This window comes from Xiphophorus couchianus, chromosome 1, assembly GCF_001444195.1.
Source record: "Xiphophorus couchianus chromosome 1, X_couchianus-1.0, whole genome shotgun sequence".
NCBI classification, from domain to species: Eukaryota; Metazoa; Chordata; class Actinopteri; order Cyprinodontiformes; family Poeciliidae; genus Xiphophorus; species Xiphophorus couchianus.
In genome coordinates, this window is record NC_040228.1 from 8,844,479 (window position 1) to 8,866,830 (window position 22,352).

Consider the following 22,352-nt stretch of genomic DNA (forward strand, 5'->3'; position numbering starts at 1 on the left):
TTGTAGAGACTAAGAAAAAAAAAACTAACTGGTTTTGAGTTCACTGAAGTAGGAATATAGCTGTGGTGGACATTTGTGCAATAAGTCCAACAAAGTAAAGGTGCATTTTTCAGAGGATATTAAGTTTAATAATCAGTTTGCTTTTGTTTTAAGCTCCTTATACCAAGTGCCTTTTCAGGCCGTGCAATTTTAGCGTACATGACAACAACTATTTAATTTTTTACCTACATGATCTTGGTATAAATTGAAAGTTTATATTTTTAAATATAAATTTCTATTCATCCATTCATAGCACAAACGTACAGAACACTGGAGATTTCAGTTCACCTTTTTCTCATTTGACAACGAACAGAGCCAGCAGCCTGAGGGCCCCTGGTGTTTGTCTCCATCTGTTGGGAAAATTGTGGTAAATGCAACATACATTTTTCACTCAGAAATAAATAACATAAATAAACGAATGCTTGTAAAATTTGTTTTGCGAAATTAGTGGCGCACATTGTTAAAATAAAATAATGTGTAGGCATTTGATTTAAGTTTGATTACAGATCGCAGACTTATTGGATGATTTTGTAGAAACTCAAATTAATTTAATTATTGTTAAACCTAACTCTAAACATATGAATAATTTATTTTCTGAGTTATTATTTACATGGCAATTTTAAAAGGTAATTGTTTACATTTTTATGTGATCCCCTGAAAGGTTTCGCGAAGCGGAACGGTTCTTTGGGGAGTTGTGGGGAACAATATATTGGTCGGACTCGGTTGTTGCTTACATCTTACAGGATAGAAACTGCTCTGGTGAGTGTTTCTTTCGATAAATTGGGGCCCGTGGCGTCGCTATCTGATGCATTTACGAAATGAGTCTGAATATTAGCCTAAAATAAATCCCGCTTTGTTACCTTGTCAGTTGAATCAAATCAGGTTTGCTGAGGTTTGTAAGTCGGAGGCCTTAGCAGCTAATGTTAGCCGCATCGACACAGCAGCGCAGCTACTTCCTCACCGATGACAGACGGCAGACTTGTTCCTTTTATGTCTCACTTTGTGTCATGGCAAGTCCTTAAGCTTCGTAGTTTGGTAAAACAAACACAATTAATAACACCAAGTTGGTTTAATGAGCACCAGTTATTTTAGCGTTAATATGTTAGTGAATTAAATGGCTGTCAGGAGTCTGCAGTTTTGGTTCATGTTATCGTCTGGATTTAAAACGTGTGTAGAAACTCGGGGAAATGTTTAGGGACTATGAGTTAAAGAGTGGATCACCTGATCTTGAACTGCAGCATTAAATGCAGTTACACAACCATCTCTGTCATAATCCTGACGGGTAGGTTTTTTTTTTACTGACTTTGCTTGTTTACTTCCTTTCAAGGAGCAAGATCACATGGTTCCTGCACGCAGCTGTGGAAACTGAAATGTTTCCACAGCTAATTTTTTCAAAGTTAGAGCAACTGGGGGGAACTATTTGTCATTTCTAAAATGATCAAAATCTGAGTTTTCAACAATATTTTTGATGAAGCGCTTATTGTATACAAGAACAGCAGGATTAGAAGGTGATTAGGAGCCACGTAACCTAATTTTGTTAACAGGAAACCCCATGTTGCTCCTAATAATAAACCACATAAGCTATTTGTCATTGTTATCAGAACATCCGGTTGGATCACTTTATCACTTTTTCACTTCATTGTCTCTTTAAAGGGAAGGATCTATCCAAAAAACATTTTTTCTCCAACTCCATCTTCATGATTAAGCTTGTTACGCACTCATTTGTAAAACTGCTATAAAACTGAAGTTCATTCTGAAGCAGTGCTGGTTGCAGTACAATTTAGCCTGTCATGGTTCTGGGATACTCGACTGATACATAATATTTTTTTGTGCTGAAGAAATAAAGAACCATCACAACTTAGTTTTTTTCTTTAAAGCTAATTTGTTTTCTCAGAATTTATCCAAATGAACATTCTGTCACAAAGTTAATGGAAACAAACTTCAGACTTTCACACATCAACTGCAAAATTTTCCCTATCAAATATTCTATGAAGACTTTATATATTGTACAGTAATTGAAAACTATAATTACTGCTTGCTTCTGTCCAATTTTCCAAATAGAACCCTTATATCTGCTACATTTTTTTCATTCCAGTCAAGTTGCTTTTCCACTATCAGACTATATTTCTATAAGTTTATGACCTGTTTATGGCAGTTACGAAAAATGCAAGTAAAAATAAATTTTTATTCAATACAATTGGTGTGTTTTGTTAACTGAACAGCTGTTTATACAGTTGAGAGAGTAATATTAGAACATTGAAATCCCCTTGATTGCTTTTTAAAAAACAAAGTCTGACTCTATGAAGGATTTTAACACCTCCTTTCTTGTTTTCACCAGCAGAGGGAGGGATGAGTCTCTCCCCTGTTATTGGCACAGAAGTGCCAGAAGCAGCTAATGGGGTGGCGACGCCCGTTTCTCTGGAGAACGGCCCTCGTGCGCCGGTCTCGGTAAAACACGGCGGGAGCAGGTTACCCGATAACGGAGCGGAGTCGATGGATGGGAGAACAGAGAACCACGTTGACACAGCAAACAGACTGAACGCTGCAGAAAGCAACTTTGACACTGAGACAAATCTTCACGAGAGAACATCTAGTTTATCATTACACGGTTCCCAGGTGGTAGACCTCTCTTTTCATGATGACGCAGAAACAGGAAACTCCGAATCCAAAGACACAGACATTCCTGAGGGATCGAAGGCCGAGGATCTGGTTCTCATGTGGGATTCAGCACCGCATGCAGAGCCCACAGACGTCTGTCAGCAGGGAGGCCCTGGCATGGCAGAAAGATACCTGACGGAGGCTGAGAGTGAAGAGAGAAGGCTTGATAGAAGAGAGGAAGATGAGGACGGAGAGAAGGAGAAACAGGATATGGAGACGGATGAGAAGAACGAGAACAGGTGGAGGAGCACTGGAGGAAGAACAAAGAAGGAGGTAAGTGGTTAGTAGGATTAAGAACAAAAACAATGTAGCTGAGCCAATAGGAGTTGAGATTTACTTCATGATCACAGATTGGTCTCAGAATCCAGTTTTTATAATCTTTTGGTAAGTTATCACCATTTATCCATTTCTACCTGTTTCTGCAGCCCTCGCAACACTACTCCTCTTCAGCTCCCGGTCTCAGTACCTCCTCTTCTTCTACTCCTCAACCTGCTCTTCTCACCTCAGATGATGCCCCATGTCCTCCCCACGTCATGGCCCAGGTTTGGGTCCGGAACAACCGGGGGATGCAGGACAGCAAGAGCCTGGATGAAATCAGCCAAGCCTGCGGAGGTACATTTCTGTGACAGTTTGGATTGAATGTATAGTACAGACCAAAAGTTTGGACACACCTTTTAATTCAATGAGTTTCCTTTATTTTCATGACTATTGACACTGTAGATTCACACTGAAGGCATCAAAACTTTGAATAACACATGTGGAAATATGCACTAAACAAAAAAGTGTAAAACAACTGAAAATACCCCTTATATTCTAGTTTCTTCAAAGTAGCAACCTTTTGCTGTGATTACTGCTTTGCACACACTCTGCATTTTCTTGATGAGCTTCAAGAGGTCGTCACCTGAAATGGTTTTCACTGCATAGTTGTGCTCTGTCAGGTTAATAAGTGGGATTTCTTGCCTTATAAATAGTCACGAAAATAAAGAAAACCCATTGAATTAGAAAGGTGTGTCCAGACTTTTGGTCTGTACTGTAGTTTCTTGTGCTTTCTGTAATTTTTTTTTTTTGCTTACCCCCCACCCAGGTGGTCCAGGAGCCAGAGGAGGTGGCAGAAGCGGGCAGTCAGAGGGCCGCAGGGCCACCATCTCCTCAGCTCTGGAGCTGGAGGGGACGGTCAGCCACGAAGGAGACCTCACCAACTTCATCACAAAGAACCTGGAGCAGAAGATCAAAATGAGCTCCAAGCCCAGCCTCGACTGCAGTGATTGTGGGTGAAATTCTAAAAACTCAATTTCTCTTGTTTCATTAACATCATTTAAAGCTATGAAACAGAATTTCAAAAAACCATTTTAAAGACGACGCACCCTCAGTGCCCTGAGAAATGTCCAGATTGGTTCTAAGAAACATATGAAGCTATATTTATCCTGAGATTAAATTCCACACAAGTGGACTCTATTTACTCATTGGATGACTGCAAAAAGAAGTTGATAAGGCTGGATTTTAAGGAATCAGAGTAAAGGGGGCTAAAGACAACTTGCACAGCTCACTTAACTGTATCCAAGTTGAGAACAGAATTTAATTTTCCTTCCACTTTCCTTTTACAGCTGCGCAGTACCTTGTGTTGCATCAGTGCAACATCATGCATATTTGATTTCTATTGATTTAGGGCTGAAAAGATTAATCGTGGCAAATTGATTATTGAAATAATTAACTAATTTAGTAATCGACTCAAAAAGGCAGTTTGCTGAAAGAACAACACAGATACAGCAGTATTTACAAAAAACATACACATCTTGTATTTCAAATGGGAAAACAAATCTTTGTAAATATGCACTACTCAAAACTCATGTGGCATCGTTTTAGCTTCACTTGGTGTAAAATCTATGGGGGAAAAAATCTCCTATTAAGGAGCCTTTTGTTATCTAATTATTAATTGGTCAATCAAAAAACTAGTCAACAAATCATTTTTTTGCTATTTTGGGGCTGAGCTTTTGTAATATGTTGATCGAAGGATTTTTTTTTTTTTTACTCAAGATGCATCATTTGCTACAAATGATCACAATTTGGCAGAATGTGCCAATTTTTTATTTGATTAATCACCAAAATTGATTAATTGATAACCAAAATAACTGTTAGTCGCAGCCCTACATAGAATTAAAAAAATGTAAGACGATATGTAGAAGCTATTGTCTATTTTGCAAGTATCTAAGCATGTACGTTGGTCTGTCGCACATAATCTCAGTTAAACAAGCTTAATTTAAAACGTCACAAGGTGTGAATACTTTTGCCTGGCGTTGTGATGGATGATATCAGTGGATGACTGTCAGCATTTGGCCTGCTGTAGAGCTTTTGAGGTGACGTGTGTAAATCTAATCCCAGGAATAAATCAGTCCTTTGAAGTTTTTCAGCCTGGCCTAATGTAGATGGTCCATTAGCAGAAGCATGGCATGTTTAAATTTCACGAAGGAACATGCCGAGACGCCGCTCTTCGCTCTCAGACTCCTCCCGGATGAGAGTGACGGCTAAAGCAGCCATTTAATTTAGGCGCAGTGACACAGTCAATATGCCCTGTGTGGCAGCTCATTCCCTCTACCTGCTGATTCAATTAAGATGGATGACTCACTTTGTGTAGACTAGAAGAATTTACTATTAAAGTCCTGCTGTTGCCAGGATGAAAAAGCTGTCTCCTTTTATTTATTTATTTTTTACATCCGCTGATCTCCAATGACTTCTGTGTTCTTACATGTGTTGACATGATGTTCTTCTGCAAGTATAATCCTTGTGTCGTCGGTGTGCTAGCGCTATCAATTTGGTTTTTATTATGTTGATTTGAAACCTTTACTCATTCAACCAAGAGAACATGTAGAGCCCTTTTGTTGCGTTTAATTGTCTAATTTCATGATGCTTTACCTGCAGCTGACTGTTCGGGTCCAATCTACCGAAGCCGAGGGTTGTCGCGGAGACCAGCGGACATCCCGCCTATCGACCCCACAGTTCTGTTGGACCTCCAGAGACACACCCAAGAGGTGGCCCACAGCGTGGAGATTATGATGAAGAGCCTCAATGGAACCATCCAGAATGTGAGCTGGTGCTACGTTCGAATGGCCAAGTTCACTTGCTGCCGTTTTAGTTTGTGTTACGCTGAATCACGTTTGTTATTGGATCATTCATAGAAACTGTGCTCATATCCATTCAGCTTTCTTCTCCTCCTGCTACACTTTCTTCTCCTCCTTTGCGCCGTATTGTTTTCTCACTTTCGCATCTGCCTGTCCGACTCATTGTTTCTTCAGATGACGGCTCTGAGCGTTGGCTACATCCAGACCTACAGAGACTCTGTGGACAGCCTGGGAGAGTCTGTAGACATGAGCATAAAGGTGAAACGTGGAGTGTGACTCATCTTTATAATTGTGTGGAACTGATTTAGAAAGCATCAGTGGATTCTTGATGGATTATTATTTCATTTTGAGTGGGTTAATTGTAACAAAATCTGCTTAAATTGAAAAATGATTCTGTAATGTACTGTTGGTGCCACTGGATCCTAGTATCCTCTAAGTGTTTTGCATTTTCTCAATTGTAACTTGTTCCAGATTTCTACATTGTAATCACAAACTTGTATTTTATTCTCATTTCCCTCCCTCCCTCCCTCCCTCCCTCCCTCCCTCCCTCCCTCCCTCCCTCCCTCCCTTTTGTATTATTATTTTTTTGTATTTTATATTCTAAGGTGAAAGTCAAGGACTTGGAAAACTATGGAATTTTTGAAAAATGTGATGCAAAGTTTGTGATGACAATGTGACAAAGTACGAAGCTGAAGGGATACAAATTGTATCCCAGCTCTGTATTTTTAGACACAGCGTTGTTCATTCCTTTTTGTTTTTGTGTTTTCCTCCAGGGCATGTACACACTAATGGCTCGTTGCGAGGAGCTGGATCGCTCCATGCAGCCCATCCACACGCTGGCGGCTCAGATCCGTGACATCAAACGCACCCTGGATGCTCTAGAAGCGATCTGCAAGTAATCCCCCCTTCCTGCCAGATCCGAACACAGCTCCGACCTGCAAAGATCCAACCTAAAGCTCAGCCACAAGAAAAAAAAAAAAAGGATGCCGGCAAGCAAATGCAGCCCTTTCGCAGGCAGCACACACACACTGCAGCGAAGATTAAGTTCACCTCAGGAGTCTGGAACACGCTGCTGCCCGGCATGCTGAATGATTTCCACTCATAGCTCTTCTGTGTGCCGTTTGAAGATGATCAGGTTTTGTGTTGTGGGATCCAAAAAGAAACGCATTGACTTTTGAGGAGGAGCTGTTTGTTTTTCTTTTTTCTTCTCTTCAAAATTTCAAGAAGAAAATTCCACCAAATGAACTCTTTTGCCCCGGAAACTTAGTAGGTCGCGCCCACTCACAAACACAAACACAAACCTCGCAGGAGGTGGGCTACATGCATTCTTTGTTCCTCTTTAAAAGTCAGAGGAGTGTGATACTTTTATCCGTCCAGCCTGCGTGGTTCAGATTGCACTAACCTCCCCTTTGCAGACGAGGGGCAATACTTCTGTCTCTGGAGAGGCAAGAATAAACTGCTTGGAAGACGGTGACATTTGCACTGGAACAGAAAGTCTATTTTTTAATCTTATGCAACAAGCAGGTTCTTTCACTGTGTGTGTATGTTTTTATTTATTCAGTCTGCTCAGCATGCGTGCTTGTTCAGAAGAAAAAGAACGAAAAAAACCCAAAACATTGAGTCTGTGTGTCGCGGGGAGGCAGTTCACGGTAATGTTTGCTGTCTAATGAGCCCCAATCTGTACTGAGAGTCTTTCACTTTAACCACTCTGATTCTCTCCCATCACCTAAAAAGGAGGAGTTAGCCGTTAAATCACAGGTCTGCTTCGTTAATAGCAACCCTGAATCTGCCACGAATCTCCGTCTCGTCCTCTGCGGCAGCGTAATACGAGACGAAGTGAACTACATAACCGGGGAAAGTAATCTTAAGAGATCCTAAAACTGTCTTTGAATGTTGTCCAAATAATAAAACATTAAAAAGTGCCAGATATTTTACTTGATTTGACGTCTAGATGTCATCGCCCGACAGGCTAGATATAACTTTTTATGCTCCAACTTGATTGAATTTTGAAGTCAATAATATTTTTGTTGCCTCAGAGCTTCTCATGGGAATATAAATTTCACTGCAGCTCCAGTTCTTCTCTTTTTTTTCCAAACAGCCTGTCACACAGGGTTTTAAATTGTTTTTGAAGTTCATTCTTAACAAGACCAGTCCTGGGTTCAGTTCCCTGCCAGTTAAAATTGAACTAAATTCACAGTCTTTACATGAAATGCTTCAGTTTCAAATTACATACAATGATATGTAGTTACTTTTTTACATACACTGTATAAAAATGTTAGTTTTAAATCTGTAAGGATTACAGAAATTAATTTCTACTCACTAAATGCCAGAATAATGACAGGGAGCTCTTTGGGAGGCGTTAGTTAATTTTCTCAGTAGTTGAGGATCCAGAACCTACAGGAAGCAAACAGTCTGATCTTTACCAGGTTGGGCTATTGTTGAGCTTTTTTCAAATTCAGAAGTTTACGTCCATTTGTTTTTTTAGCATTTGATAGAATTACCTTTTGGGTCTTATGACTTGGGTCAACCTTTTTTGATGTCCTTCCATAAGCTTCTCAGAACTGGTGTGAGTCGGGTTTGGAGGTCGTCTCGTTCACGTACCCCTTCTCAGCTCTGCCACAATTTCTTTTTAATGAGACTTTTAATCACACAGCATGTCTCCAAAAGTTAAGGACTTTGTTCTTGAGTGCATATGGCAACTAATATGGCTTTTTATGTTCTTCCTCTCTGTGCGGTTTTTCAGCCATTGTTGGTACTCTTACCTGCATCTTCACCAGATGTTGAGATTTTGTTCAGTGGTTTATCAAACATTTTCAACTTTGAGACACAAAACCCATTTTGTTCCTGAACATTGTGCTGCCCGGACATTCCTATGATGTTTATTCTTGCATATAGTAGTTTGAACAGATGAATTTGATACCCAAAGATGAACCAGACTTCACTTCCTGGTATCCCAGTTGAAACAAGGAGACGGCGTCTTTGTGAATTAACCTATCAGAAACTTACAAAGCCATGACATCATCGTCATTTGGGCTTTCTTGAATCCTTAAGTCATAGAAATCTTAGTGTACGTAAACTTGTGATATTGAAGAAAGTGTTAAACATTTTCGTCATTCTGGAATTTAGCAAATCAAACAATTTTGGTAACCTTAAACCTTAAACAGGATCATTTCTGACAGTCAGGGGGGGAAACGTCATTTTATACAGTGTATGCAAAAAGTTTGGTTCATTGTGTATCATTTGGCTTGTGCCATCATTTATCTTTGTAATTCTCCCCAATTCTCTCTGCTCTCATAAACTGTATTCCAGTATTGACCAATTCCCAATAAAGCTGCTTCAATTGATATGTTTCCCTGCTTTGGTTTCAGTAAGCAAAATGTCTGAAATTTTGATTTTAAAAAATGCTAATTGGAAATATACATTTTAAAATTTTAAAGTCCTATTAGGTTGGTGTTCCTCACTGAGAAAATTTGTGTTCCTTTTAAACATGCCAGCTGCCAATATTGTCCACATAAACATATGACAGACGGCAAAGGAAGGAGGGTCAGAATGCGTCCATCTGAGAGGACGGGTGTGTATGTTGTCAATAAAGACAAGTAGTTTCGTTAACAGCCTGAACGCATGCACACTCAACAGTCGTCTAGCTCGTGGCTTTTTGGGCAAATGATGCGACTCTTCATGCAAAAAAAAAAAAAAAAAAAGCTAAAAAATTGCCATAAAAGTTTCTCTATATCTGTGCCTTCACTCCTAAAAGACTGCTGCCTAATGACGCTGCGCTCACTTCAAGTGCGTCAAGTAAAAAAGCAGAAAAATCTTCAAAGTTTCAGGAACACTGCTTCCTGCTCAACTCTGGTTATAAAGCCCTTCAAAGATGTAATTGCAAACACTCTGCATGGTTCAAAATCATTTAGAAAAATCCTGGGTGTTGCATCTGAAATATGAATTGGTTTATTTGTGTTGATCAGTCGGCTCTACAGTTGATTTCAGACTCCAGTCACTCTGCTGCCTTGTTTCCGCCCCCAAAAGCACGAAATAAGTTGAAATAAATTTAGTTTAAACTCCTTAAAAGTTCATCTGGTCAGCTTAAAGCAATATTATGTTTCTGTAAATTGATTTTTGTGTGGAAATGTTACTTTTATCCTGGTTAAAATATAACCAATTATCTCTGCAAACAACTAATCAAAAAAAAACTGAATATAAAACATTTATTTAAACATAATCATTAACACCAGATCTGAACAGTTTAAGAGCTGATGCATTTATCTATTTTTATTTATTTACTTTTTTTGTCCACTATGTTAGTTTGCTTTCTGTCAGACTCAGAAGTTAAACTACAATAAATAAAGAAATATGTTACATTCTCAAAACAGTAAAATCAAATGATTTTACTGTTAGGATGTTGCAACTTACATTAGTTTCTAATTGTCAGTAACAAATTGGTGTTTTTGACTGTAGTAACAAATTTCACTGTTGTCCTTAACATTTACATTCATTTACTATTTAATAATATTATTTGTAAATAAAACCTAGAAAACAAACTCTCAAAACAACATAAATGTTTTCTCTTTTGCTGTTTGTGTCGTCATCATCGGGAAATGAAGCCCGGACATATGAGTTAGAGGTGAGCGAAGTTGGAGTTTGTATTTACATATAAGGTGTTTACATTAACATGCACAGTAATATTCTGAACATAACACTGATGCATGCAATACATTGTTTTTGCACCGGTCTACATAAACTCCATGAGGAATTAGCAAAAAGTAAGACATGAAGTATTTTGATTTCATTATGCAAACATCTACATCTTATCCCTTCTTCAGTTTAGAGGTTCGTTCATCGTCAGTTTGTGCTCAAGTGATGCTTTCTCTTCATGAGAAGTAGGTTTCTCAACAAAAGAGTTAAAACCTAAGGATTTATGATTGCTAGATTTAATTTTAGATGATGAAATCAAGCATATTCTTCAGTCTGTCAGAAAACACCGCCCTACTTTGTAATAGAAAAGTTACTTCCAGTCAGGTTTGTTCGGACGGACAGTCTGGATATTTATTTGCTCCCCTTGTGTTTGGTAAATCGTCTGTGAACTTCAGAAGTCAAAGCTGATGAACCTTACCTGATCTGTCTCTGAAAGCTCCTCCTGTTCTTATTCTCTCAGCCCAGCATTGGATATTTAAATGTTCCAGTTTACATTAATTGCACCATATGTGCGGAGCGATTAATAGACAACTGCAGGGGTGAAGAACAGACTGCAGGTGTGACCTTCAAAAGGTTTGTGTGTGGGTTATAAGTCCATTTGTGTCCTTGCAAAGAATAGACATGGGTCATTTTGTCATCAGGGTGTGCCAAAGTTTTATAAAAATTCTTGGTTTTAAAAAAATTCCCTTCCTAGATTCATTTTAACAAGATGCAGGAAAAAATCCTGGTGTGATCTGAGCTTTTTTCCAACCATATGTAGGATGAAGTAACTAAAAGTTAGCCAAAGAATGGTTTCATTTACACTCCGAGAATCTCAGATCAGCCCATGCCTTAATTCTGAAAATTAATAACGAGGAATAAGCCAAAAACACCTTGATCTTGCTGCCTTTTTATCCTAAAACCATTTATATCTTATGTATAAAATTGTTTGGGGAGAAAACAAGATGATCTAAGGCGCATCTTCATTATGCAGCCTGCATGGCTTCATAGTTAAATGTCTAAAAACAAATGTATTGAATATACATAAACGAGGAGGTAGTTAAAAATCCATGCTTAGCAGCACTTCTTCGCTCCTTATTGTTGCTTACATTTGCTACAAAAATGTTTAAAAGTGCCAACATTGAGCACCAAAAGCAGCACAGGGCTTTCTAAATGAGCGAATGCAAATATTAAAAAAAATAACAAAAATTCTAAATGAATCTGAAATGAGCCAAATGGCTTTATTAAAAATGTTTGAAGTTTTGAATGTGAAAGAAATTAGACACAGTGTAATATTCATTTCCCTTCTGTTATACGGTTGTATCTGTGTACATTTCTTGAGTTTGTTTTAAAAGAAAAATAACATTTACTTAAACATAAAAAAAACACACACTCTGCCTCTTTGCTGTGGCTCAAGGAAAATCCATATGGACAAAAAACTGTTTTATTGTTTCCTTTTGCACATCGAATGATGGAGTTGTGCCTCATGCTAAAAAGGTTAATAAAATCTCGCTCTCTTTTTTTGTTTGTTTAATTGTTCACCATTTATGTCCGTCTGCCTGTAACAAGGTCCTGGTGTAGTTTCACCAAAACTCAGACAGGGGAGGCCAAAGATCTCAGAAATTCAGCAATTTTTCATACAAGCTTTAATGTCTGTAAATTTAGATTTTTTGTATATACAAATATGTCAAAATTGTAGCCCAGAGAAGGTCGGAGATTCATATTCTGTGACTTTTGCGTTTAAACTAGTCATTGGTGGCTGTGAGAACAAGAACATCCCTTGATTTGAATCTTTGCTCAATTCATTTTCTATGTAGAGTTTACTCCCAGCAACTACAAATTGAAAGTTGTTTTCCATGATGGATCTGTTCACTGTGTGATCTGACATTAGAGATGACCTCCCACGTAAAACAATATCTGGAATATGAATGGATTTATTAATCCTTTAGATATATAATAGAGCTAAATATCTTTTGTAGTATCTATTTATGCTGCTGCGTTTTTGTTTGAGCTCACTTTTTACTAAGTTTCCTTTCATTTTTATTCAGTTTTTAAAGCAGATTTAATATATCACAGTTCTGCGCAGACAAGATGTAAATAATGCTAACAACATAAATTACAAAAGTATGGATCAGCCATAAAATACCACGAGCACATAAAAGAAAGCGATGTGAATACAATCAATTGAAGACCAGCTAAAGGTGGAAGCTTTTTGAAGAGGTATTTTTTTTCTTCCAAGTGAAAGGTATCCAAATGTAGGATGGCTTCGGTGAATTATTTATTTGGAGTAATAGCCACTTTGTGTGAAATTCACATCATACCGCATGGAGTCAGCAGAAAAACGTCCTCTGAGTGTGGAAAGCTGAGAGTAAATTAGCAATATTTGGGATTTAGTGCTAAATTAACAGATGTTAGCTTTTCACACCATGAAATTAGGTGACGGTTAAGTTTGCCACTTTGTTTTCAGCTGCACTAGATTTGGGTTGCAGTGCAAAAAAAAAAAACAAAACACTGGTTGTGACTGTATGTGGATATGTGCAAATGTATTGTTGGATTACACATGTTAACTTTTCTTTTTGAGTTTTTAAAAAAATCAACTAAAACAGTCTCAAGCATTTGTGCCTGCGCTGTTTTAATGGGACTGATGATGTAGGAATGATCTCGGGAGGCTTTGGCGGTGTCGCAGAAGAGCTGCTCTCCTCTGTGTGTTGCTGTCTGTGTTGGGGCGTGGGCCACACCGCAGCATGGTGGCGTCCTGGCTGACGGCCTGTGGTCGTTGGGGATGCGTCAGGCCGAATGTACCCCACAGAGACCTGGCTGTGCGAATGAGGATCCCTTTCTCGTAGCATCTCGCCTGATGGGATTCCGCTTTTAAGTTCTGGACTGATCTGGTCTGACAGCATTCTGGGGGTTCTTGGTAAAGCAACCAAACTGGCACGTTCCCCTTTGTCTGTCAGGGTGCAACCTGGGAACTTCTGAACAGAGCTGGGTCAACAATCCCAAATCCTTGGTGGATTTTTAAATCATTCGCGTGATTTGGTGGCGCCAGTCTTTGAGGAGTGAAAAAGCAATAACCTTTTAAAATAATTTCTATCATTGACCTTCAACTCATGAAATGTCTTTTTAGATGACTTGGAAATGGAGAAGAGGAGATTACACCAACCCGACGTACAAAGATTAACAAGAATGTAAATGTGTGGAGACAGAGGTGTGGGTTCGGTTTTCTAAAGTTCTGCCATAGTACATAAACCTTTACATTCGATAGCCAGCCCACACAACAGCTGTTTCCTTTTCTTTCCCTTCTGTCAGTATTAAGGTCTGTACCACCGTGTCTTGGCACATTCAGTGATATCTGCTCTAAATATAGTTTGAATTCCTTTGTTAAAAATAAAGTGAGTAATTTAGCTACAAAGCAGCAATCCTACAGCTGTGAGAGACAAGACATTTTAAAAGGCACTTTGTTGAGGTTTGTACTTGCAGTTTACATCACAGGCCTTCTTTGATGAAGACTGGGTTAGTTTTTATTTTAAGGTCACAGGCATAAGCATCCAGCCCCCAGCAGCAGAAGCAAAGTTTGTAGGGTTGGGACTGTTAGTAGGTTCGTACCATTGTCTGTCTGCATTTCTACTGAAACTGTTTGACTTCCAGTACCAGCAACATCACTTCCTCTAAACAAATTCTCAGAGGCACTTTTTGTTGTGGAAGATGTCCTGGTCTCCGCTGCGTTCCCAGTGTTGCCTTCAGCGTTTCCTCCAACAGACACGCCGTCCTTGGGGGGCTGCCGTTCAGAGATTTCCCCATCTGCACTCTTGTACCACTGGCACTGGAAGTCTTTTTTCCAGATCTCAGCTGGATCTGGTTCAGCCGCTTTAGTCTCTGCATCTGGCTGTTGGGTGGCTTCTGCTCCCTCTGCCTGAGAGAAAACGATAAAAGTAATCCTTTTGTTTTAGAAGATTAACTCCATTATTTTACATTTTACAGTGTTTGTCCTATCTAGAGTAGAGATAAAAAGTCATTGACATTTCGGCGTGCTTGGTTGTATCTGTAGTTTTTATTTTTCTGTTTTGAAATTATCGCAAAAAAGGTACTTTAAGAAAACAAAACAAAAATTAGGTCTGCAAGCAACTAGCTAATATTTTAGTAATCGGCAATTCTATTGACTATTCTATAATTTAACCACTTAAGCCTTTTTATATAATATTAGACATACTGTACATTAAAAAGGCAAATTAATAATTATATTCCTTTTTTTAAATAAAAAAAAGTGATTGCCTAAAATGCAATAACACAGCATTCCCTTAGTGTACGCTTCTTCATTTATATACATATATACTGTATATATATATACAGTATATATATATATATATATATATATATATATGAGATATCTGCTTTGATTTCATTTGGATGACAAGACAGTTTTGTCATCCAAAGCTGTCTTTTGTACAGCTTTGGATGAGGGTGTTTTTTTTTGGCAAATGTCCTCTCTTTATTCTTTGTGCTCCACTTAACTATTAATCGAATACTAAATGAGTTGACAATTATTTCAATAACCGATTAACCACTATATATTTGATTAATCATTCCATCCTTATAGAAAATAGCTGTCAACTTCTGTTTATAGTTTACTGTAGCAGCATAAAATTCCCACCTTTGCACCTGCTCTGACAATATAAATCAGTGAAGTTTATTTGTGTAGCACATTTCAGCAACATTACAGTTCAAAGTGTTTCACATCATAAAAACACAAATTTACAAAGTCAGAGAACACACAGTATCAACATTTTGCTTTTAAAATCCCACTTTCCTACCTTTTCTGTTGACTTGTCTGCAGCACTGGGTTGGGACGGTAGATGGAGGAAGGCGGAGCTGCCTGGATTTTGACGAACACAGCGACCCTTCCCCTGACAGAGGGAGGAGGAACAGGACTGAGTTGCAGTAGTAACGTTGACGGTGTAAGGGCCCAGGACTTTACGGACAAACACTGCCAGGTCTTGGCACTCTCTCTGGGGACAGAATTAGACATGAGCAGATGAAGCAGGTAGGATGAAGGAGGCAAAAGGCTCAACAGGTTTGATTTATAAAGATCAGGGGCCCTGATTAGTGCACTCAGGTAGATATGCCAAATGATGACGAGAAAGAGGTTGGAAGCAAAAATAAGACAGATAGATAAAAAAACGAAACAGTAGAAAGGTTCTGATTGAGCTGGAATCTTGAAAAATAATAACCTCCCACTTTGTCTTACAAAAGTGTTTACCCTCCAAGTTATTTCACAATTTTGAAACGACCAATTTCAATGTATTTTATGTAATAGATAGACAGTCGTTCTTAACACTTTTGCAAGTAAAAATCTGATCTTTCCCGCAGCTTGATGCTGCCACCACCATGTTTCATTCCAGGGTGATAAGAACTATTACAGTTTATTGTTTGCCACAAGCAAACATGTAAAAAAATATATTCTAGTCATATGGGAGGAAAAAAAACAACTTTTTGTGTTGTAATGTTTCTTTTCAAAGAAACTAACACTGCACATCAATCTAAGTGCACTATGGAAGCACATGTTGGTGACAGCATCACGCTGTCGGGCTGCTTTTCCTCAGAGGGCACAAGAAATCTGGCAGGTTGATGGAACGGTGGATGGAGGTAAATGTAGGTCGGTGAGAGGTTGCAAATGACTTAAGAATGGGACAGAGGTTTGCCTTCCAGCAACACGGCCCTAAACATACAGCCGTAGCTACAAAATGTCAGCTTTTTGATAACTTGAAGATGGTAGAGAGCAACTCTGTAATAAAATCCCAGATGCACTGTATATATACAGTATATATATACAGGTGAAAGATTGGTTTGATGAACATGAAAGTGAAGTTGAACATCTCCCATGGCCTGCACAGTCACCAGATCTAAATATTATTGAGCCACTTTGGGGTGTTTTGGAGGAGCGAGTCAGGAAACATTTTCCTCCACCAGCATCACGTCGTGACCTGGCCACTATCCTGCCAGAAGAATGGCTTAAAATCCCTCTGACCACTGTGCAGGACTTGTATATGTCATTCCCAAGACGAATTGACGCTGTATTGGCCGCAAAAGGAGGCCCTACACCATACTAATAAGTTCTTGTGGTCTAAAACCAGGTGTTTCAGTTTCATTGTCCAACCCCTGTATATGGAATATATCCAAAGTGGGATACTTGTATAATCATTTACACAGTGATTTCATATTGGTGTTTCTTATGTAGAGTACCTCTGTTTTCATCTCACTTCTATTCCAGATGACAACTCCTGCTGTTCCCATGGCAGCAGATTCTCCTATGGTGTTGATGAGGTCAGCCTTAAAAAAAAGAAAAGCAGGTTTTCCCAAAGTACATTTTAGTCACTTCATTTATGGAATTGCACTCTAAGATTACTAGACAGTTTGTTTCTAATGTCTTACCTGTGATAGGAAAGTTTTACTTGAAACATACACGCTCTTTACCAAAGGAAAAACAGGCAGATCAAACTCTGCTCCAGCCACCGATGCTACTCGTAGTGCTTCTTTTATTTGACTTGACAAGAAGGACCTGGCTGCCACCGTCCCACCCTGTAGAAAAATATAGATTTAAACAATATACCAAGTACAATTATATTCAATTACATTCATATTTGGTTCAGACCACCACACAGTCCCCAAGTCCACAAAAATGGAATCTGTTAGTTATCTAATGTGAAAGTATACCTGCCGCTTCTCCAGGGTCAGGAGGGGGAAGAGCGCAGAGCTTCTTTTCCAAAGCCACAGAAGCTCATCGTTGAGGGCCATCGCTGCAGGGGGGCACTGGCCGCTGTAATTGCCTAACTGGGTCTGGGCCGGGTCGCTGTTATAGCAGTTAGGGTAAGAGGAGAAACCCCACAATGCCTTGGGCCTCAACCTTTTAACTTCCCGCAGAGTCTCCACCATGACTGACTGAGCTGCTGCCTCAAAGTCCACCTGTGGCAAGATGAGGATATCTGTCAAAAATGTCCAATAAATTCCTGTAATCCACCTGAAATGGCTAAATCATGGCCATGATGATGTGCGTTTAAATAGACATGTTAGAACTAAATGGCAGAAATTCCTGAGCTGACAGGTAGTATGAGAATAACTCCTCCGTACTTCTGTAACAGCAGCTTACATCATATTTAAATAATGTTACACTCTTTTCCTGTCTCTTTTGTACTCCCACATCTCAATATTTTTGTCCTGACCTCCTTTCCTTACCCGTGACCACTTCTCCACTTCCTCTGGGGTCCATTTAGGGAAGAAACCCCGAAGCAGTTTCCTGGAAGCCTCCAGGTACATTGCTTGCTTCTCTTGGTTTCTTGACCACTGGGGGACCCATTCGGCCCAACGAAGGACCCCCAGGCCGAGGTACCGGGGCGCAGGCAAAGCCGCCTCCAAGTCTTGCTTCGTCTTCTGCACATGCCCATCCAGTCGTGTGTACTGTGGAATCCCTCCATTGATTGGTGTGTTTTTGTCCAGAAAATATGGGTAGTTACCCAGCGAATCCTCGTAAAAGACGGCTACTCGACCCTCTCGTTCCATGCCAAAGGACGTAGGGTTTAGGCGACCGGCACAGGAAGAGTCTGGGATCCCCCAGAAGATAATGAAAGGCTGTCCGGACAGGAGTGGAAGACGGGCAGGTTCTGCTGGACCAGCATTACCAAAGGAACCGATCGAGAACAGTAGTAAAAATGAGTAAAACAGAAGTGTGCACTGTGTCTGTTTTGGTAGCGGCTGTGGATCTGGATGGAGCTGTGGTTCGGCCCACGCCATTGATGCAGCTCAGCTGTTCAGGCCCTCACAGCCAATCATGTTGCTGGAACACACAGTTATGAAACAAAGTCCATTTTGATTAGTGATGGAACAACGGTGAGCAGGAGTGACAGCTGTACAAATCACAAGATATGCTTAATTTTCTAGAAGACTCTGGGACACAGCTTGGTGTATGCTGAAGGTCAAGGAAACAGACAAAATTAAAAAAAAAGGATGTGCTGGCCTTGTTTCTTTCACAATTTTTACAGTTTTGGTTTTTTCCTTTTTGAGGGGGTTCAAAAACCACCTGCCTGCGACTCTACCAAACTGGTAACCTCATTGGGGATATTTTGGGTAGTTACCAAACTACCCAAAATATCATGACTGTGTGAATACAACTCGCCTGAGGTGACATACAGTATACAACACGTTTCCTGTAAATTGTACTAACTTAAAGTGAATGTACTTTCATTTTGTTAATAAATCCAGTTAGTCTTATAGTTAGTCATAAAGTCTTATAGTTAGTCATTTTCAACATATTTCTATATTCCGACTATCTTCCACTTAAATGTTTAAATATGTACATTTTTAGTAAAAAAATAATAAATAAATAAATAAATAAACAAAAAATGGTGGGTGGAAGTGTAGTTTGCTCAGCTGCACCCAAATAAGCAAAGTATTAGACTTGTATCAGCCAGGCTTTTCTTTAAAGCCCATCATTAACTATGCAATTTTGACTCATTCAGATTTTCACGGACAAAAACACATACAAACTCATTTGTGTAAACTTTGTTTTCGTGTGGCATAGACACAAACATCAACTACAAAATTAAAACGTGTCACTTTTAATTATAACTATACCAAGACTCCTTGGTTTAGTTATGAATCCAAGAAAGAATTGACTACAACATTTACCATATTATTAGATCAAAACAAATATCCCTAAGCTATGTTTTATTTGTGTATCAAAGTACAAAGCTGATTCTTTGCAGACCAAAAAGCATGAGAGGAATCTATTTTTTTAAATGAGCAGAAAAGCAAAAAAAAACAACAACAAATGTTCAGGAATTGACAAGGCGCTCATTGGTCAGAGCTGATTTGGATCAGTGCCACTCTGCAGTAAGGTTTGGATCTTGTAACAAATCAATATGCAGAAAAAGCTTTTCATTATGGAAACCCAGTTATCATTATTGAGCTTCATTAGGGAGACATTTAGCTGATCGAAGGTAGATGAACTGCTCCACACAGTCTCTGAAAAGCCGGACTTCTCTTCAGCAAACAACTAAAACATCAGAATCAGAAAAATAGAACAAAATTGAATTATTTAAATGGCAGCTATTTAGACTTAGACTTAGACTGACTTTATTGTCATTTTGCATGCACAGGGTGTATACAGAACAAAATTTCATTACATTTGTACAATACTGTACATATTTGTACAGTATTACAATTATGCTAAATTACAGTGGTGTTCATTATCCTTTTTTTTAATTGTCTTTTAAGACCTTATTAGAGATAATGAATTCAAAGTTTTGTAAGGTTTTAAATGATGCCTAAATATTAAAACATGTCTTTAAATGAATCTTCACACTGCCAGTGTCGTAGAATCAGTAAAAAGATGCAACTTGATCCTCTTTTTTGTCTTATGTAATCGTTTACAGTTTTTTTAAATTGGCAACACAAGAAATCAATATTTAATATCTTCCAGCTTGTTTCTTTCACCAAGAAATTGTCACATTTTGGTGACAAAAGCTAAGCAGTTGCTTGTTAGTGCTAGCGACTTTCGTCGTGGACACAAATAGCTGCATGCTTTCTAACAAGCCATTAAAAAAACGGAAATGTCCCTCCGTGTGAAAAGTGACTGGCGAAGACATAATAGATGCTGTTCTAAATGTCACCAAATTCCCCTAAAACACAGCAGAGAGTCCTGCATGTTGACAAAAACACAGATTGGGGACACCAGCATCGTCTTCCACTCATACCATGCAGCATGTCTGCTGCAGACATTTCTAATTATCCTGCCTCGTTATACTAATAGCTGATCTAATATTTTTAAATATAAAAAATCGTAAAACCTAACAGGATAGTAGGTATGTGTCAGTCAAAATGTACGAGCCAAAACTCGTATTTGTTTGCTGCGTATTTTCGTATCTGAATCATTTGTAGCACAATGCTTTACTAAGGGTGCCTGTGTGAATACAACGCGCCTGAGGTGACATACGGTAAACAACACGTTTCCTGTAAATTGTACTAACTTAAAGTGAATGTACTTTCATTTTGTTCATAAATCCAGCTTGTTCAAGGAAGTGCCACTGAAAATGTCAGTGTAATCGCCAATGGAGGGTTGTGGTAATGAACGTTGACAGGTGTCAAATAAGCCTCCAGACATCCAACATTAAAAGCTACTAAGTCCACTGTGGTCAGAGGTCACACTACGGAGAGTCCTGCTGGTCTCTAAACTGAGCAGGTAGAAAAATGCGGGCAAAAACAAAACAGCAGCTTGGGGTTACTGTATATCAGGGGTGCCCAAAGTCGGTCCTGGAGGGCCGGCATCCTGCATGTTTTAGTTTTCTCCCTGGTGATAGTAACAATCTTCTCAGCATGTCAATGTTCTTCTTAGGCCTTCAGATGAGCCACCATTGGATCCAGGGAGAGAAATAAAACATGCAGGAAACATGAGTTATTTAGTAATGATTTTTCTTTTTTTTTTTGCTTTGAATGAATCTAGCATTGTTTTATTGTGGGTCATAATGAGATATTGCTCACAGGGGAAGCAATCATTATTACTGAAATGAAGCCAACATGGAAAACCTTAAGCACATCAAATGTAAAGGGCACATCTGGATTTCTGTTTTCACCTTTTTGTCATACTTAGTGTTGTTTTAGATCTTCAAACTAATTTTAACTTCACACCAAGATAACCTGCATGAAGGCAAACATGAGTTTTCAAACAATGATTATATTTATTAAAAGGAAAAAAAAACAAGTTGTCCTGATGCTGACCAAGCAAAGCAGCCCCTATTATCGCTATTTTTGACTGTCAGTAAGACGTTCTTTTCATAAAATACTGTTAGTTTTACATAAAAACTAAACCGGACCTTCCAAAAATGTCCAATTGTGTCTTACCAGTCTACAGAATATTTTCTCAGAACTCTTCGGGATCATGCAGATTCAAAAAAATACTTTTTTGATCGAAGGTGAAATTAGTGTTGCTGATGCATGTTCACACACACGTTCATCAGTGTTATTTCACGTATGAAATCTCCTATAGATGTTATGCGAAAACTCTGATTTTTTGCCAGCTCTGTTCTAGGAGACATGTTAGTGGATTTAAAAGATTTGCTACTGAAAAGCAAATAACACGCTTCTCCGTTTTTAATGCATTCTGATTCAAGATTACCTTCTCTCTTAGCAATTTTTATACAAACAAAATTTCGACTTTTAGCAAAGATTGTTTCTCTCCCATCAACATCATCTCCCTTTTTCCAAAGTGACATTAATTCGGCCTGTAAGTGTTACCTTTTTTATTCCAATAGCTGTAATCCCATGGATGTAATCCCTATCTCTCTGCTTGTAGTGAGTGGTAAACGTGAGAAGTGGCTAATCTGTTCCGGATAAGCCTCTTCTCTGTGTTTACTTTTCTGTTTGCTCAAATGCTCATCTTGAATCTGCTGCTTCCTCTGTTCAAAGTTGGAAAAAAAAAGCAATTTACTTTAAATTGATGTTTTATATTATTTTTTCTCTCTTTTTTTTATTTTTAAGATAATTTACTGATAAAATATCGTATTTGGGTTAAGTAGCAGGTTAAATACTTTTTTTTTTTTAACAAACTACTTTAGGATTACACTTTTTAGCCTTCCCAGAGCAAAGTCATTTTTAGCAGAGACACAGCATGTGATTTTTCTACGGAAAGTGTTTCCCGCTCGCACACAGTAAATGTGTTGCCTCTCCACCATGAAAGCTTCTAATCTGTGCCAATTAGATAAGAAATAAATAGAGGTCTGGCCTGCTGGGAATTTGATTTCTTTTTTTAAATAATCCTTTTACTCGCAAATGGAAGCTGAATGCTATCATCGTCATGCTGCTAGACGTTAGACCTGACAT

General features: G+C 38.7%; 2 protein-coding genes across 2 annotated transcripts; one reads left to right on the plus strand and one right to left on the minus strand.

Moving 5' to 3' along the window:
* The first annotated feature begins 739 nt into the window (after positions 1-739).
* On the plus strand, positions 740-9,157 carry borcs6 (BLOC-1 related complex subunit 6). The gene is made up of 7 exons (XM_028019871.1): positions 740-798; positions 2,378-2,970; positions 3,123-3,309; positions 3,782-3,964; positions 5,614-5,777; positions 5,988-6,071; positions 6,587-9,157. Exons 2-7 carry the CDS (start codon positions 2,389-2,391, stop codon positions 6,710-6,712), a joined length of 1,326 nt encoding a protein of 441 aa, XP_027875672.1. The 5' UTR covers positions 740-798; positions 2,378-2,388; the 3' UTR covers positions 6,713-9,157.
* A 3,252-nt stretch (positions 9,158-12,409) lies between these two features.
* Positions 12,410-18,464, minus strand: LOC114154338 (hyaluronidase-2). Its single transcript, XM_028033400.1, has 6 exons — positions 17,715-18,464; positions 17,196-17,444; positions 16,914-17,060; positions 16,725-16,811; positions 15,296-15,490; positions 12,410-14,397 (listed from the first exon to the last, which is right to left on the minus strand). Exons 1-6 carry the CDS (start codon positions 18,267-18,269, stop codon positions 14,017-14,019), a joined length of 1,614 nt encoding a protein of 537 aa, XP_027889201.1. The 5' UTR covers positions 18,270-18,464; the 3' UTR covers positions 12,410-14,016.
* Positions 18,465-22,352: the final 3,888 nt, after the last annotated feature.